Here is a 16,427-nt window from a genome sequence, read left to right on the forward strand (position 1 = left end):
ATCCAGAAAGAAAACAAATGATTATAATGATTGATGAAAAAAAGACCTGAATAGAATTCAATACCCATTTATGCCTAAGGAAAAATGAACCCTCTTAGCAAATTAAAGATTCAAGGAAACGTCCTTAATGTGTTAAAAGGTATCTGGCAAGATCCTGGGCAACCCCTGTATTAATGACTTAAGTCAGAAACGAGAAGAGGAGTCCTGTCATTCCCACTCTACTCAAGTCTTTGTTGGATCTGAGCAAGAACACTCAGACTAGAAAATATTCAGAGGGTTCGGAAAGCAAGAAGCAAAATTGTCATTAGTTACAGATGATATTGGAAATTAGACAAATTATTAGAACTGAAAAGAAATTTTTACAATGTTGCCAGGTACAAAATCAGTGTACCAGCTCAGTCATAGGCTTTAAACCAGCAACAAACACATAAAAAATGTCGTTTTTACAAGGACAACATTTACAATAACCACGAAAACGAAAATGCATCTCAAGAAAAATCTAACAACAGTCATGCAAGGCATCTACAGAGAAAAGCATTAAACTCTATTGAAAAAACATAACAGAAGACCTAAATAAGTAGAGAGAAGACCTATTCAAAGATGAAAGGACTCAAAATTGTCAAGATGGTATTCTACCCAAATTAATGTGCAAATGCATTGCAATTCCAGTCTGCATCCTGGCAAGATTCTGAACAGCATGTGACAGTCTAAAAAGCACATGGAACGTGCCAGGAGCAACATTTTGATGAAGAAAGATGTGGGACATGTAGATCAATAGAAAAAAATTAAGAACACAGAAGAAAAATTGTGTAAATATGGAATACTGGTGTATGTGAGATGATGTTAAAAACAGCTTAAAATAATAGATTTAATAAAGGCACTGAAATAATTGTCTTAACATGATAAAAGAGAAAAGGTGCTAGAAAAATTAGCTATCCACACAACAAAGGATAAAATGATAAAGGAGATAGATGGGTAGATGATAGATAGATGGATGGACAGATAGGTAAATTGATAGAGATATGTACAGACATAAATACATACATATCTAATACTAAGAGATAAAATGAGATCTCTACCTCACATTATAAACAAAGATAAATTCCCAGATGGATTAAAGACCTAAATATAAAAGCAAAACTGTAAAACTTATACGAGAAAAGGAAAAATATCTTCAAAACATCGGGATAGGGAGGATTTCTTAAGCAACAAAAAGGAAGACAAATCATAAAGGAAAAGATTAATAGATGTGATTTACTTTTTGACAAGTGACACCACAAACAAAGGAAAAGACAGCTGCACTCTGAGAACGATATTTGCAAACTCCAGAGGAGGTTATCCAGAGTGTGTGTCACAAACTCCTAGAAATCACTGAGTAAACTAGAGGATAAGAATGCAGAAGACACTGAACAGATACAGATACCTCCCTAGTAACTGTGGGAATGCAAGCGAAAACAAGGAGACACCATTTCACAGCAGCCAACACAAGGACAAAGTGAGGGGTGCTGAGCAGGGTGGGGAAGTTCGCTGCTGGTCCGGTAACTTGTGTGTACCATCATGGTGCAGAGCGTCCTGAGCTCCCAGCGGAACTGAAATGCACGTGCCCCACAATCACACCTGGTGGGGGTGTCTAGAGAAAGTCTTACCCGTGAACAAGAAGATGGGTAAGGATTTTCATTGCAGCCCCGATTGTAAGTGAAAAAGGACATAATCTAGGAGGACCTCCGTACGGGAATGCTGAATCAGCCGTGGTTTATCTACGCAACAGAATACAATACCTCAGTCAGAATACGTGAGCCAGAGGCCCCGGGGGAAACGTCATGTTGAATGCAAGAAAGCATATCACATAAAGGTTATACAGTGTGACACCATTATGTAAAGTTTAAAAATGTGCAAAACAATATAACGTGCACAGACACATGCTTTTGTGGCAGAAGCATAAAAACATCCCTGGGAGTGACCCATAGCAAGGTGAGTGGTGGCCGGAAGAACAAGGGGATCTCTGGCTGCTCCTGTAACACTTGGTTTAACTAAAAATAAAAGAGAAATGTGGACCAAGTACAGGGAGTATTTAAACTGTCAAAATTTTAAATTTTTGTGTTTTAGTTTTTTTTGTTTTGTTTTTGCTGAGAAAGATTCACCCTGAGCTAACGTCTGCTGCCAATCTTCCTCTATTTTGTATGTGAGCCACCATCACAACATGGCCACTGACAGATGAATGGTGTAGGTTCGCACCCAGGAACCGAACCCAGCCCACGAAGCAGAGCACACAGAACTTAACCACTGGGCCACCGGGACTGGCCCCTGTGTTTTAGTTTTGATAGCAATGCACACTGAGTCTCCATGGGGGATTCCTGTGTGTAGGACCACATGCAGCACTTCGTGTTCAGCGTTTTCCTAATCTAAATACAGACGTGTGCAGGGAAAGAGGAGGCTTTGAGTCAGGCCGTTGGCAGCCACTCGCCACACGAAGCTATTGAGAATTGGGAATGTGGCTGGAGCTCTACGTGTAAAATACAACCAGATTTCTGGACTTAGTATGAAAAAAAGAATGTAAAATCTCTTTATCCCACGATTCTGCCAAGAGCAAGCACAGGCATTCGAGTCAGGGCACCTGGCAGGGGCAGAGCGTGGGGCACACTCTGGAGCTCCCAGCTCTGGCCCGTTGATAGTTGTTGAGTGAAACAGCGAATGAGATGGATTAGCAGAGTGCTGAGCTGAAGGGCTTGGTGACAGGTGTGTGCAGGGCATGCAGGACAGGACTCAGGGTGGGTGATGGGGCAGGGATGGAGCCACTCAGCCAAGAAGAGGGAGGTGTCAAGTTTGGGGTCCTGAGGGACCCTGAGGGGCTGTAAGCTCCTGGCAGTCTGGAGGGAGATGGAGACTGTCACCTGCCCACCCTGTACCTGGGCTTGCAGAACTCCCACAAATGCCACTTAGGAACAGCAGCTTGGTCCTGCTTTGCGGCTGGAACAAGACAGGGTCTCAGGCACCAGGAGAGACTGAGCTCATACCTGCTCCATCTTTGCCACAGAAGCGCATTCCCCAAGCCTCAGTTTTCCTGCCTATAAAGGGATCGCTTTCAGGATTGAAGGAGGCAGTGAACCTGAAGTGCTTGGCACACAAGGCCTGGCCCTTCTTGAGGCCTCAAGACAAATCAGCCATCGGTTAGGTGATGCCCACGCTGACAAAGACACTGGGGTGCGCTCAGGTTCCCTGCAGATCCCAGGGCTGGTGTGCAGTTGGGCAGGCGAGGGCATGGCCTCTGGCAGCTCCAGGAGCCTTCTTTCCCCAGTCTTGAGGAATGGATGGGGATGGACAAGAGGTGAAGGAGGGTGGGAGTGCCTGGGCAGGAGCCCAGGGCGGCGGGAGAGAGGCAGGCAGAGCTCACGGATGTGGGCTTCAACGTGGGAGAACTGAAGTCATGAATGTAAAGAAAAAATAACCTGAGTTACACTTGAAAGGCAAGAGGGACTCTCACGGCCAGGCCCCCTGGGACAGGTGTGCAAAGCGCTGCAGTGAAGGGGCCAGTGTCCTGCCGGTGAATGTGAGGGAGGCTCCCAGCAGAGGCGCCCCAGCTGGGCCGGGACAAAGGGATGGGGTCGGGTGGGGGATGGGCACATTCGCACAAGGAGCTATGTGAACCGAGGACTCAAGGCCCGAGGCAGACGCCAGGAGGAATCCGTGTCAGAGGGAGAAGGTCCCTTTCAGAGCAGCTTGGGGCCGTGAGCTCACGGTCCCGCGGCCTTTGTCCGCCTGTGTGTTGAGTCTCCTGGCTGGACCTGGAGCACCCCCCTGACCCCCGCACTGAGGCCACTCCTGCCTCAACCCCCCGTGGAGAGGAGCGTGACTTGTGCCAGCCTGGGTTTGCAAAATAATTCAGTTAGTGTGGCTTTATCTGAAAATGTTTGCCAATAAGACAAATGCAACTTATTTTCAGAAAGTTCTTCCCTTGGACAATTAATTTTAATGTTTAAGCTCTTTTAGAATATTCATCTATTCAGATCTGTTCAGGTCCATGAACACTCGTGGTCTGACGAGGGCTCCAATGGCTTCATTCCCACCCGGCCCTGGCCCAGGGATGGAGCACCCGTCCCCAGGTCCTCAGGAGACAGCCCCACGCAGGAAGGAATGAATGCTTCCTGCAGAAAAGAATGAGCAAACCACGAACCTTGGTTGAGTTCTGTACTGGGTTCAATATTGTCCCCCAAAAATTCTTGTCCACCCAGAACATGGCCTTAGTGGGAAATAGGGTCTTTGCAGATCATACTGGATTACAGTGGGATCTAAATCCAATGAGAATGTCCTTGTAAGAGACAGAGAAGGACACAGAGACGGAGAAGAAGGCCATGTGAAGGCAGAAATGGAATGATGAGTCTACAAGCCAAGAAACGCCAAGGATTGCTGGCAGCCCCCAGAAGCTGGGAGAAAGGCGCGGAATGGATTCTTCCTCAGAGCTTCCAGAAGGAACCAACCCGGACGACACCTGGATCTCGGACTCTGGGCCTCCAGAACTGTGAGAGAATAAACATTTGCTGTTTTAAGCCACCCGGTTTGTCGTGCTTCATGACAGCAGCTGCAGGAAGCTAATACAAACTCCTAAAATGTTCAGGCCCACCCCCCATTGTGTTGCTCCTGACGTCCATTTCCCTCCCTCGTCCAGTCAATACCACTGCACACCCCACGGTCCCCGATGTTTGTCCAGGGAGCGCCAGCCTCAGTCATCACACCTGTTTATTCACAGGGCCCCACCAGATGGCAGCCCCTCATCAGTTTGTCCTCAGCCCCTGGTGGCCCACAGAGAAGGCGGAAGGGTCAGGCTGGTCCAGGTCCTCAACATTTTACTTTCCTTCAGGAAAAGGGCAGTTCTTGAAAGTTTCTAAGAGGATAACATATCTGACCCATGTTTTAGGAAAATGTTGCCTCAGGAGTGGAGATGAAGAAAGGGAAGAGGCTAGTGGTTTAGGAATAGTGTAAGGACCACTGCCAGTGCGTAAGGGCAAATTTGGGGCCTGGATGACAGGGAGAAAGGCAAGTGAGCTGGGGCACCCCTCCAGGAGCTGTGGGCAGAGCAGGGCAGGGGCAGCACAGGGCCAGAGCAGCCTCCTCCACCACTTACCTGCTCTGCCCCCCTGCCCTGGGCACATCCCAAGTAGATCTGGCCACACTCTGCCACACGGGCTGCAGGACTGGGACGAGAGCCACACAGAGACGGGGAATAAAGGGTTGTTTTGTGGAGTGTATTGTGCTTTAACGCAGATATCGTTGATCCTAAAGTGACAAGATTTTTATTGACATTCTGTTGAGGATCAATGGCAGATAAAAAGGCAAAACAGAGATCGGGGCTTCTCTGGATGAAACTCACATGTGTGAGCAGATTCCCCTCTAAACAGGAAGATTTTAAGAAAACTGTTATAAACACAGATCTGTGACAGGAACCACCAGGCAGGCTTTCTCCTGCCACCCCGAGAGTGCTTGGGAGAATTCAAATTGGGGACATTACGATATATGCGTACTATTTTCCTAAGTTAAATTTTCTTTTTCCATTTTGTTGGTGTTTTGTTCCTGTCGATTACTATGCTGAAAAGTATCAAATAAAGCAAAGATATGAGATCACCTGGAAAGTAAACGAGTTGACATTAGGCTGCTGCCTGAGTCTCATATAAAAAGAGATAGGTATAGGGCCGGCCCTGTGGCTTGGTGGTTAAGTGCGTGCGCTGCGATGCTGGTGGCCCGGGTTCGGATCCCGGGTGCGCATTGAGGCACCACTTTTCCGTTCATCCTGAGGCCGAGTCCCGCATACAGCAACTAGAAGGATGTGCAGCTACGACATACAACTATCCACTGGGGCTTTGGGGGGAAAAAAATAAAATAAATAAAATCTTTAAAAAAAAGAGATAGGTATATAAACTTTATACTTATTTATATGCCAGAATTCATTTTTCTTAAGGTCTCTGTCATTTATTCATTTTCTTTGATATCTTGGTGAGAAAACAGTGCTTTGGGGCAATAACAACTTTCAGGCCACCACGGACAATATGTATGTGTGCAGCTGTTGTTCAGAGGGGGAGCTAGACCCGAAGATGACTCAAGAAATCAGCACCAGCCAGGCCTCTGCAGTGTCTGTGCAACACAGACCCACCTGGAAGCCTGGAAACTCACCCTGACCCCAACACAACTCTGATGAGGCCATGCTGTTCTGGCACCCGGGAGAGGGGCTGCGCACCAGCCTGCCCACCTGGATGTGGCAGTGAGAGCCTACCTGCAGCTCAGCCCCCAGTAGGTGCTCTCTGAGGCGTGCTGCCCATGAGCAGATCCTACACCGCTGCAGCAAGGGGACACACCAGTCCACATCCAGGTCACCCCACCCCAACAGCTTCCACCTGGGGTCCTGGGTGCCCCAAGCAGGGCTGCTGGCCTGGCCCTCAGACACCACCCAGGAGGCCGTGTGTGTTTGTATGTGTGTTTGCATGCACGTGTGTAACGTGTGTGTGCATATGTCTGTGCGTGCACGCATGTGTATGTGAGTGTGTGCTGCGTACATGTGCTCACCTACATGCATGTATGCGCAAATGTGTGCATGTGCTCGCATGTGTGTGCGCACCAGTGCATCTTGTGTGTGCATGCATGTGCGCTCACGTGTACACTCGTGTGTGTATGTGCCTGTGTGCCTTCGCCTGCACTGTGTCATGACACCAGCCAGGAGTAAAAACTTCAATCACCAGCAGTTTGATCTTCACACAAACACCATCTGACTGATTTTTTAAATTAAATGATTATTTAATTGAATTTCAGTCAAAAATTCAGTTGGGTGGTTCAGATTGTGTTGCAAAGGGCAGAACACCCCCTCTGATTAAGGAAGGTGTGTAAACCTACACATCTGAGACCCTGGGAGCACCTGTTCATCCATCATCAGAAAACATGGCTGGTATGGTGACTATATCCTGTGTTATCTTAAATTATTCCCTTAAAAGTAAACAACTTTTATGTTTAAAACAATAACTTACAAACTCAGCATTAAGCCATGTAAAAACGCTAAAATGTGTTTAGTTTAATTTTGGTATTTCATCATCGTCATAAACTCTCAGTCTGGCCTCTACCAGGCCAAGAGTTAGTTATTCTGAGAAGCAGAATAAACCCATTTTAAGAAAGGTCCAAGAACTGGCATTATTTTCCAAGGAGCATAAAAAGCCAATTCTAAACAACTAACTTAAACTTTCAAACAGTAGAATGAGCGTGAATAAAAGTGCTGCCGAGAGTCGGGGGACCTTGAGGGCCTTGGAGAGGCCCCGAGAGTCAGAGCTAATCGGAAAGAGTTGCAGCTTCGTGACTCTCCACTCACTTCCCTGAGTACCGATCTTTGGAACAGTTAGAGTTTAGGGATATTTGTGATTTTATTTCCTCTAGTAAACTTCAAAAGATAAAACCCTGGTATCCCACATCATGATATCAGCCTTTGTAAAGTGAAGTTAATAATATTCATGGAGTTGGAAACACTCGCATCTTAAAAAAATCTCATCTAGTTTGTCGGTCACATAGAAGTTCGCTGGTGAAGAGCAGCTGTCTGCGCACCCCCAGATGCTCCCTGCCCCTCCCGGTTCTGCCTTCTGTTCTATCCCAAGAAAAGTCTGAAACTAGACAGGTCACTGATTTTGATCGCAAATTGACATTTGAAAGACACATAAGGCATCTAACATTTTAAGCTGTATAAACTGTGTAACCCTCATAAAATAAGGAGGCTATGGTAGCTCTGACGTCTTAAGTCCGCGCTGCCCGTGGATTTGTTCCGTTCAGGCAGTCCCTGCCCAGCAGCCTTCTGCAGGAGTGCACTGTGTGCCCACCCATTGGGCACACACTGGCCTGGCCACCTCCGCTGTAGGGCTGGGAAATCAGCCTCGCAGCTGCCTCTGAGGTCTCTGCTCCAGGAGTGGGGAGCAGCTCTGCTCAGGACAATGCCTTATTGATTTGATTTAGGTAGATGGGAAAGTATTTTAAAAGTCATTTTGCTGCCACTTATCACATTTTCTGCTTTATGCTGATGGCCAGTGGGCTGGTAGTGCAGGGGCAGGAGAGGGGCCAGGCTGTAAAGCCCAGCAGTGGGACTAGTTGGGCCATGCCTTCAGCCTGGCTGAATTCAGAGGCCAGAGACCAGTATCTCAGGAGGCCAGTGGATGAGACGCTAGTAAAGTGGCCCTGAATGATTCTGTCTCCTCAGGTGGCATCAACATGCCAAGGAGGGAACATGGGCCCGTGGCCTCTTTGATCAGATCTCCAGGTTTCCTAGTAGTTGTCCAGGCATCAGTGCAATGGGTTTGCCAGCTCCATAGGTCAGCCGCTGAATGGTGACAGGTCCCCACTTCTCTGTGTGGAAATGGGGCCTTCTCTCTCTAGCAGCCTCTACTGCAGGTGGGCAGCCCGGCCAAGTCTCAGCTGGGATGGGGCCTCAGTCTCGGGGGCATGGGGGACTCTGGCTTTGGGCAGGGCACCTCGGAGCTGAGGAGAGACGTCACTCCAGAGCCTGCACCTGGAAACTATCTCCAGCCCCAAATCTGGCTGCTATTCCACGATTAGAAGTGAATCCCCATACATCGTAAAGATATTACACATATTTCTTGAGCTTTTCTCACCTAAAGTGTTTGTGCTGTGCTCACCTCTGGCAGAGCACGGGGTGTGCCCACATCTCCTTTTGCAGGAGGCACACGCCATTTGGGTCAGGGTGGGGCTCTGCTCCAAGCATGTTCACAATCAGTGGCATACCTTCCTGGTGCCACAATTCCAGCACACAGGCACTGGATCACCTTTTCCTGAGACCCTGAGCCTGCTGGCTCCCAGCCAGCCCACTGACCAGGTGGAAACACACTGTACCATCATCTTCACCATCATTTGGAGTGCATTTCCTATTGTGTGTGTAAATATGCACTCACATGTATATCCTAATGATTTAAAAGTATGACCTTCACATCAATTAAAGCTATTTAAGGGGTATATTTTAAATGAAATGATACAATATTCAAAATTACCAGATTAATGAATTAAACAGGAAAATAATTTGCCAGAAAAACTATGACTTTCCAAAATAGGATTGGATTGTTCATATATATTAACAGGAAATAAGCTGAGCGTTGCAGTAGAGACCCCATGGCCAGTTTCCAAGAACAGAAACGTATGGAACCTGGTACACAAGAAGGTTAGCTTCAGAAGGAGGCTGGATGAAGTCAGCCAACGAGCAGGATACAACTGTTCAAACTCAGCATCTGCCTGACCAAACCAAACCATTTCCCCCAAACTGATGTGTGCAGACACCCTCCAACTCCAGTTTGATGAGTATCTCCAATAACATAGCAATTAATTTAATAAAGGAACTCACCAATTTTAAATTGCAATAAATTTACCAAACATTTTCACTGTTTATGGAGAGCTTTACAGTAAGAAAGTATCAACAAAAGCAGGCACATCCGTGTACAAAGTGTTGCTGTGGGTGCTTTTCTCTTCTTTCCTTCCTGAAGTACTAGCTGCTTTGTCTTTCTGTCCTTCCTCCGCGAGGACTCTTCCTCCCGCGAAACCACCCTCGCGTGGTGAGCTCTCACGGGGGACCTCGGAGCGAGACCCCAGGGAACGGACTTGCCAAAGAGAAGTGCGGTGGGGGCGAGCCGACCCCAAAACATTTATTGTAAACTTTAAAATGGAATCCGGATACGAACAGACACAGAAAAGAAGAGAAACCTCCCAGACACAGAAATGATAATACTGGAGGACCAGTCTCTGGCGGGGAGCCCTCAGAGGCGGCGGGCCAGACCGCCCCTGAAGATGCGACGCCTCGGCGAGGCCTGGCTCTGCGCCCCGCCAGCCCGGGTCCTTCCTCGCCGCGGTGGTTGGGTGCGAGACGCGCGCGGGCGCGGTCCGTCCGGGGTCGCCCCGCGGCCTCAGCAGGCCCGGCTTGGCTCCCAGGGGCGCACGGCCTCGCAGGGCGGCCGGCAGCAGTAGGGGTAGGAGGCGTTGAGGTCGGGGTCCGAGGGGGCGTACCCCGGCAGCTCCACCGACGGGTGCCCCCCGCAGCACACCTCCACACCCGCCTCGTCGAACGCGTGGAAGCCGCCCACGTTGATGTAGGAAACGGCGTGGTGCGCCGAGAAGCCCGCGCAGTCCCCCGGGGCGGCGAAGTCCGATTCCTCGGGGGACAGGATGGAAGCCTCGCTCGGCCGCTGCTGCAGCCGCCGCCCCCGCCGGCCCCGCCGGCCGCGCCGTGCCCGGGAGGCTAGCGGCTGCGCGCGGAGCCCGGGGCCGCTGCGAGGCCGCGCCAGGGCCCGGCCTCCCCTCCGCCGGCCGCGCCGGCCGCGCCGGGCCTGCGACGACTTGTAGTTCTTGACCAGGAGGAGGCTGAGCAGGCCCAGGAGGCACTCGAGCGAGTTGAAGACGGTGGAAAGCACCAGGCCACGCTGGTAGTCCTTCAGCTGGCGGCACTTGGCGGACGTGGCGCTGTCCAGGGTGCTGCGCGCGCGCGGCGCGCCGGGGGCCGGGCCCGGAGCGGCGGCCGCGGGGCCGGGGGCCGGGCCGGGGGCCGCGGCCGGCGCGCGCGGGGGCAGGCAGTAGTGGGAGTACTTGCGTTCCACTAGGGACACGGTGTCGCCGTCGATCACGGCGCCCGCAAATGCGCTGAGGACCCCGAGCATGAAGACGAGGACGCCGAGCAGGAGCAGGTTCTGGCTGTTCACCGGCCCTGAGGGCCCGGCTGCGGCCCCCGGCTCGCCCGGCGCGGCCTCTGGAGCCCCTGCCGGGGCCGCGGGGACCCCGAGCCCCGGGCCCGGCCCCGGCCCCGCGAGCGGCGCTTCCCGGGGCCCGCAACAGAGCAGGGCGGCGCCGAGCAGCGAGAGGCCGGCGGCCAGCAGCAGCCCCGAGTAGAAGGCGCCGGCGGCCGCCCCCAGCCGGAACGGCTCCCCGCGCAGCTCCGAGCCCAGCGAGAAGCACTTGAGGCCGACGGCGGCGGCGCTGAGCGCACAGGCGAGCAGGAGGCAGGAGGAGAGCGCGGCGCAGGCCCCGCGGACGCTCCACTTCATCCTCCGCGCCCGAGCCGGCCCGCACCCCGCGCGCCCGCCGCCGCCCGCCGCCGCCCCCGCCGCCTGCGCCTCCTCCCGGCGCCGCGCGGCCGGACCGCCGGCCTCCTCCTCATCCTCCCGCGTCCTCCCGGGCCTGCGCCGCCGCCGCCGCCGGAGCCCACATCCTCCGTCTCCCGCTGCCGCCGCGGCCCCGCGCCGGGAACCGCTGCGGCGCCGAGAACCGCAAGGCGCGCGCGCCCCCTCCCCAGCCCGCGGCGCCCCTCCCAGGACGCTCGGCCCCCCCCACCCCGCCCGCGGCCCTGCGCGCCTGGCCCAGGCGCCGCCCTCCCTCGCCCCCCCCAGCACCCGCAGGCCCTAGGACGCCCCTCCGCCGCCTCCCCAAGGAGAGGTGGCCCCCGCCCCCACCGCGTCTCTCCGCCTTCCTCCCCTTGACTGAGCCCCTGGCCGCTTTGGGAAAGCAACCCCCCACCCCAGGACTCTTCCTGGGACCCCCCCCAGCCCCACCCCCAGCACCTCCACTTCTTTGCCCCTACGTCTGCGCCTCCCTGGCGACAGGGCCAGGGCCGCACTCCATGCCCACCGGCCTGCCAGCGGCCAGGAAGCCTGAGGAAGTTAGCTCGGGGTGCAGGGAGAGGGGGAAGAGGGGAGTCCGAGTGGGGGGAGGGGGTATGGGGGAGATCCTGGGAGCGGGAGAAGGGGGAGAGGCGAGTCTGCAGGAGAGGGGAGGGAGGAGGTTTGGGTGCGGGGTTGGGGTTGGGGAGCCGGGGGAGGGGAACCAGGTTGCTCGGGGAGTGGGGCGGGAGTCTGGATGCGGTGGGAGGGGGCCGGGCGGGGAGGAGGAGGAGCTCGGGTGCTGGGGCCTCCAGCGCAGCCTGAGAAGCGCCGGCTCGTGTGCGGGGTGGGGGCGGGGGGTGGCCGGTGAGTATTGGTGCTGCCAAGCTGGATGAGTCTGGTTTGGGCTTTAGTCTAAAAAGCCCTTCTCCGGGATCATGCAGGAATTTCCCCATACGCAGGTGCATGTGAGTTAATTCATCAGAAGGCGGTTCACGGCCTGAGTGCAATGGTGGGGGGGAGGGCGGCAGCAAATCGCCCTATTCCCGACCGTGATAACTCAAGGTGGGTGAGAGGAAGGAATGGGGATGGATAGGGCGGGGGAGATGGCCTTCCCCCAGGCCTCTCTGGGCCCTCGTCCTCTTCTTGATAGGAGACCTGGGGAGGGGGGCGTCTCTGGAAGGCCCTGTGAGGTCCCATCAGGCCGAGCGGCTGGGCCTGCCCGCGTAGTTCCTTCCACAGGGTCTCTGCCGCCGCAGCAGTCAGGCCCGGGAGCCGATGACTCACCCTGCTGGCTAATTGCAGCGTTAAATAACTTTGCGCCGGATCCAGGAGAGGCAGGCAGGCGCGGCTGCACTAGGGACCGCGCTGGGGGAGGAGGGGATGGGGGTGGTGCAGGGGAGATTTGAGAACGCACCCCAGTCCCTGCCACCCCCTTAGCAAGTTCTAGCACGTGGACACAGGAGCCAGAGCTCACAGCTTCATGTCCCTTCATGCACGGAGTGTCTGTTGGCGTCCGGTGGGCAGGGGCACAAGCCCCCGGAGGCCCCTTGCTCTGGAGAAAGCCGCACCCACATTCGCCAGGCAGCCAGCGCGCAGGGGGCCCTCGCCCACATTTCACGGAAACCATCTGCCCAGTGAATATATGCTAAGGCGCTTCCTGCGGCTCTCTGGACGTTTGCGTGGGATTCACTTGAACCGCAACGGCTGCGCGGAGAAGGGGCAGGTTTCGCTGTATTTTTAGCAGGGAGCGCAGATTTTAGAACATCAGCTGAACCTCCTCGTTCCGTCCTCCTCATGCATGATGACTTGCCAGAAAAGTAGGAATAGTGAGCCTTCTTTCACGTTTATGCTGTATAGGTTTTGAAAGGACAGTGTGTAAATCAGCTTGTATAATAATCGTGGCACCCACGCGCGTGAGCGGAGTTGTCATGAGCTGCCCTCCAATGACTATTTCGGTTTCCAGGGAGACGAGGTTTGCAGCCACCTCTGTGGAGAAGGATGGAACAGCCTCTTCATTCCCAACGCCGAAGCCAGATTGATTAGGCTTTGGGGGAGGAAGTGAACTGCCGGGGGTCACCCTCGCCCGCCCTGGGAAGGGCCTGAGTCCACGTGGGCGGGGCCTTGCTGGGAGGGGCTGTGTGGCAGCTTCTGCCATCAAAGGCCCACACCAGGCAGGTCAGGGGTGTAGTACTTCGAGATCTGGCCTACTCTAGCTCCAGCGCCCCTCCCCCGACCCTTCACCAGACACTTTCATCCTCCTGAACACTTCCCTGTTCCTTAAACTCACCCTGCCTCTTCCTGCCACATGGCCTTTGCATATGCTGTTCCCTCTTTATGTTGTAGGTCCCCCTTGCCACATCCTCACCCTACTTCTGCTTTCTTATTTCTTAGATCTTAGCTTCACCTCACTTAACAGTAACTAACTTTTGCTGGCTGCCTGCTGTTCTCCAGACACTAATGAGTGCTTTGCATGGCTTTCTCATTGAGTCCATGCAATAAACCCTGAGGCAGGAGGCCCGATTATCCATGGAGGCTTTCCATGATTCTCAGAGACTTGCAGAGCCAGGATTCAAACCCAGACTCTGTGCACTGCCTCCCTGCCCCCTACCTCCCTGCTCCTCACCTCCCTGCCCCCCACCTCCCTGCACCCCCACCTCCCTGCACCCCACCTCTGTGCCCCCACCTCCCGGCCCACTCACCTCCCTGCACCTCCACCTCCCTGCCCCCTCACCTCCCTGCCACCCTACCTCCCGGCACCCCCATCTCCCAGCACCCTCACCTCTGTGCATCCCCACCTCCCGGCCCCCTCATCGCCCTGCACCCCCACCTCCCTGCCCCCTCACCGCCCTGCACCCCCACCTCCCTGCACCACCACATCCCTGCCCCCAACCTCCCTGCCCCCTCATCTCCCTGCAGCCCCACATCCTGGCCCACTCACCTCCCTGCCCCCACCTCCCTGCACCCCTACCTCCCAGCACCCTCACTGCCCTGCACCCCCACCTCCCGCCCACTCACCTCCCTGACCCCTCACCTCCCTGCACCCCCACCTCCCTGCCCCCTCGCCCCCTGCATCCCCACCTCCCTGCATCTCCACCTCCCTGCCCCCTCACCTCCCTGCCCCCCACCTCCCTACATCCCCACCTCTCGGCCCCCTCACCTTCCTGCACCCCCACCTCCCAGCCTTCTCTCCTCCCTGCCACCTCACCTCGCTGCACCCCCACCTCCCGGCCCACTCACCTCCCTGCCCTTTCACCTCCCTGCACCCCCACCTCCCAGCCCTCTCTCCTCCCTGCCACCTCACCTCGCTGCACCCCCACCTCCCGGCCCACTCAACTCCCTGCCCTCTCACCTCCCTGCATCCCCACCTCCCTACACCCCACCTCACTGCCCTCTCACCTCCCTGAACCCCCACCTCCCTGCACCCTCACCTCTCTGCACCCTCATCTTCCTGCAGCCCCACCCCCTGCACCCCCACCTCCCTGCCCCCTCCTCTCCCTGCAGCCCTACCCCCATGCACCCCCCCCCCCCTGCCCCCACCTCCCTGTACCCCAACCTCCCTGCTCCCCCACTTCCCTGCACCCCACATCCCTGACCCCTCACTTCCCTGCACCCCCACCTCCCTGTCATCCCAATTCCCTGCTCCCCTGCCCCTGGCCGAGGGTCCCCCGTAGCAGGCAGGATCCTCAGTAGTCTAAATATCTGGATCAGTAAGTGATGTGGTATTTTGTCTAGTTAGTCTAGATTTTAATCACTCAGAGGTTATTTTTTCTTACCCACCAGACTGGGAGCTCAGTGCAATCCAGGTCCAGGTCTGACTTGCCCCCCTCCCCAGGACTGGGCCCTGCCCTGGCTATGTGGAATGAATGAAGGAGCAAATGAATGAATGAGTGGCCAGCAGCCAAACTTGGGTGGCTCTGTCCTGTGACAGAGTCTAAATGTCAGTCCGGTTCTGCTCACAGGGGAACCTGGCCAGGTGACACAGGCCAGGGCAGAGGCAGGAGAGCCCCCAAGTTGGGGTGAGGGAAGGCTCTTGGGGAGGGAGCCGGAAGGAGGGAGGGCAGGGCCCTGAGGAGAGAGCGTGGAACTGGAGAAAGGCTGGGGCAGAGAGTGACCAGCAGGTGCCCTGTCCTGAAGTGCCTTGTGCTGTGCTGGTGTGGACCTCATCCTGAGGGTGGGAGAGCCTGGCAGGCAGCAGGCTGCTGTGGCTTGAGTTTTAGCAGGAACACTGCTGCATGAAGATGGGGTCAGGGAGGTGGGGGCATGGGGGTGGTTTGAGCGCAGGTAGAGGGGCCTGCCCCCATCGTGGTGCTCCTGTGCTCTTCGCTCTCAGGCTTGCCCCCTCCCCCTCCCCGTCACTGACTGGCGCTCAGCAGGTGGTCAGCTGTCTTCCCCAGTAAATGCCTCTGTGTCTGCAGGGGGAGGGAGCAGCAGTCTGTGGTCCCTGTCATACGAAGCTGCCTTTTAGGGTGTCTGTCGGGCTCCCAGGGACCCTGTAACTGCCCCTCTCTCTCGCAGTGAGGACCTCTGCACTGAGCTGGTTTCTGACACCTATAACCAGGGGTGTAAATTGAAACGACCCGTGCACGTTTTGAAAGCAGATTCCATTGCTTTCTGGCAGAATCCTTCCTCCCAGCTCCTGCCCGGGTCCCCTGTGAAGCCCCTTCCCTCCTGACCACCTGCAACATTCTTCCTGCCTTTCCTCAGCGTGGTCAGAGGGGCCACAGAGCAGCTGTGGTCCATAGTCGGGTGATTTGGTGGGGCTCAGGGGTCAGGCAGGGGGCCCACTCTGGAAAGAAGCACCACCATACACCTTTGTACAGGTTGTCAGCGAAAGAGGAGTTATTTTAAAAATCACAGAGCCCACCACGTGCCAAGCACCTTCACAGGGACCCTTGTGGCACCTCCACGTGGAACACGTCACTGCCTTGTTCTAAAGACAGGGAGCCAGAGCCCAGAGATGATGACGTTTTTAAACCATCATGTGTTTTTTCTGATTACAACAGTAATCATGTATCAAGGGAAGAATATTTTCCTTATTGCCTTTACATTTTAATATTTATTAGCATTTAAAATCCAGTCTCCTAGAGTATTGACTCCACTTAATTTGGCTGATTCTAATTATTTTTTCTAATTTATCATTTAACTTTTCAGTATTTTTATCCTTTTAAGTGGCTAAATACTCAAAATTTTCTTTTATTTTTAATTCTCACCCCTTTTTTCCCAGGAACGATCGCTATTGATCTTCATTTACAGATGTGGTGTGGGCATCTCTGTGCCAACTCTGCATGGTGATGACAAATCTGAAAAACTCAGTCTCAT

General features: G+C 54.4%; 1 protein-coding gene across 1 annotated transcript; it reads right to left on the bottom strand.

Moving 5' to 3' along the window:
- Positions 1-8,985: 8,985 nt before the first annotated feature.
- Positions 8,986-11,232, bottom strand: TMEM271 (transmembrane protein 271). The gene has a single exon (XM_087434674.1). It carries the CDS (start codon positions 11,052-11,054, stop codon positions 9,924-9,926), a length of 1,131 nt encoding a protein of 376 aa, XP_087290800.1. The 5' UTR covers positions 11,055-11,232; the 3' UTR covers positions 8,986-9,923.
- Positions 11,233-16,427: the final 5,195 nt, after the last annotated feature.

Source organism: Ceratotherium simum, chromosome 8 (assembly GCF_057802395.1).
Source record: "Ceratotherium simum simum isolate JZ-2026a chromosome 8, ASM5780239v1, whole genome shotgun sequence".
Classification (NCBI taxonomy): Eukaryota; Metazoa; Chordata; class Mammalia; order Perissodactyla; family Rhinocerotidae; genus Ceratotherium; species Ceratotherium simum.

Bases quoted from the DNA above. Each gene is read 5' to 3' on its own strand.
- TMEM271 (XM_087434674.1), bottom strand. From the start codon at position 11,054: ATGAAGTGGAGCGTCCGCGGGGCCTGCGCCGCGCTCTCCTCCTGCCTC.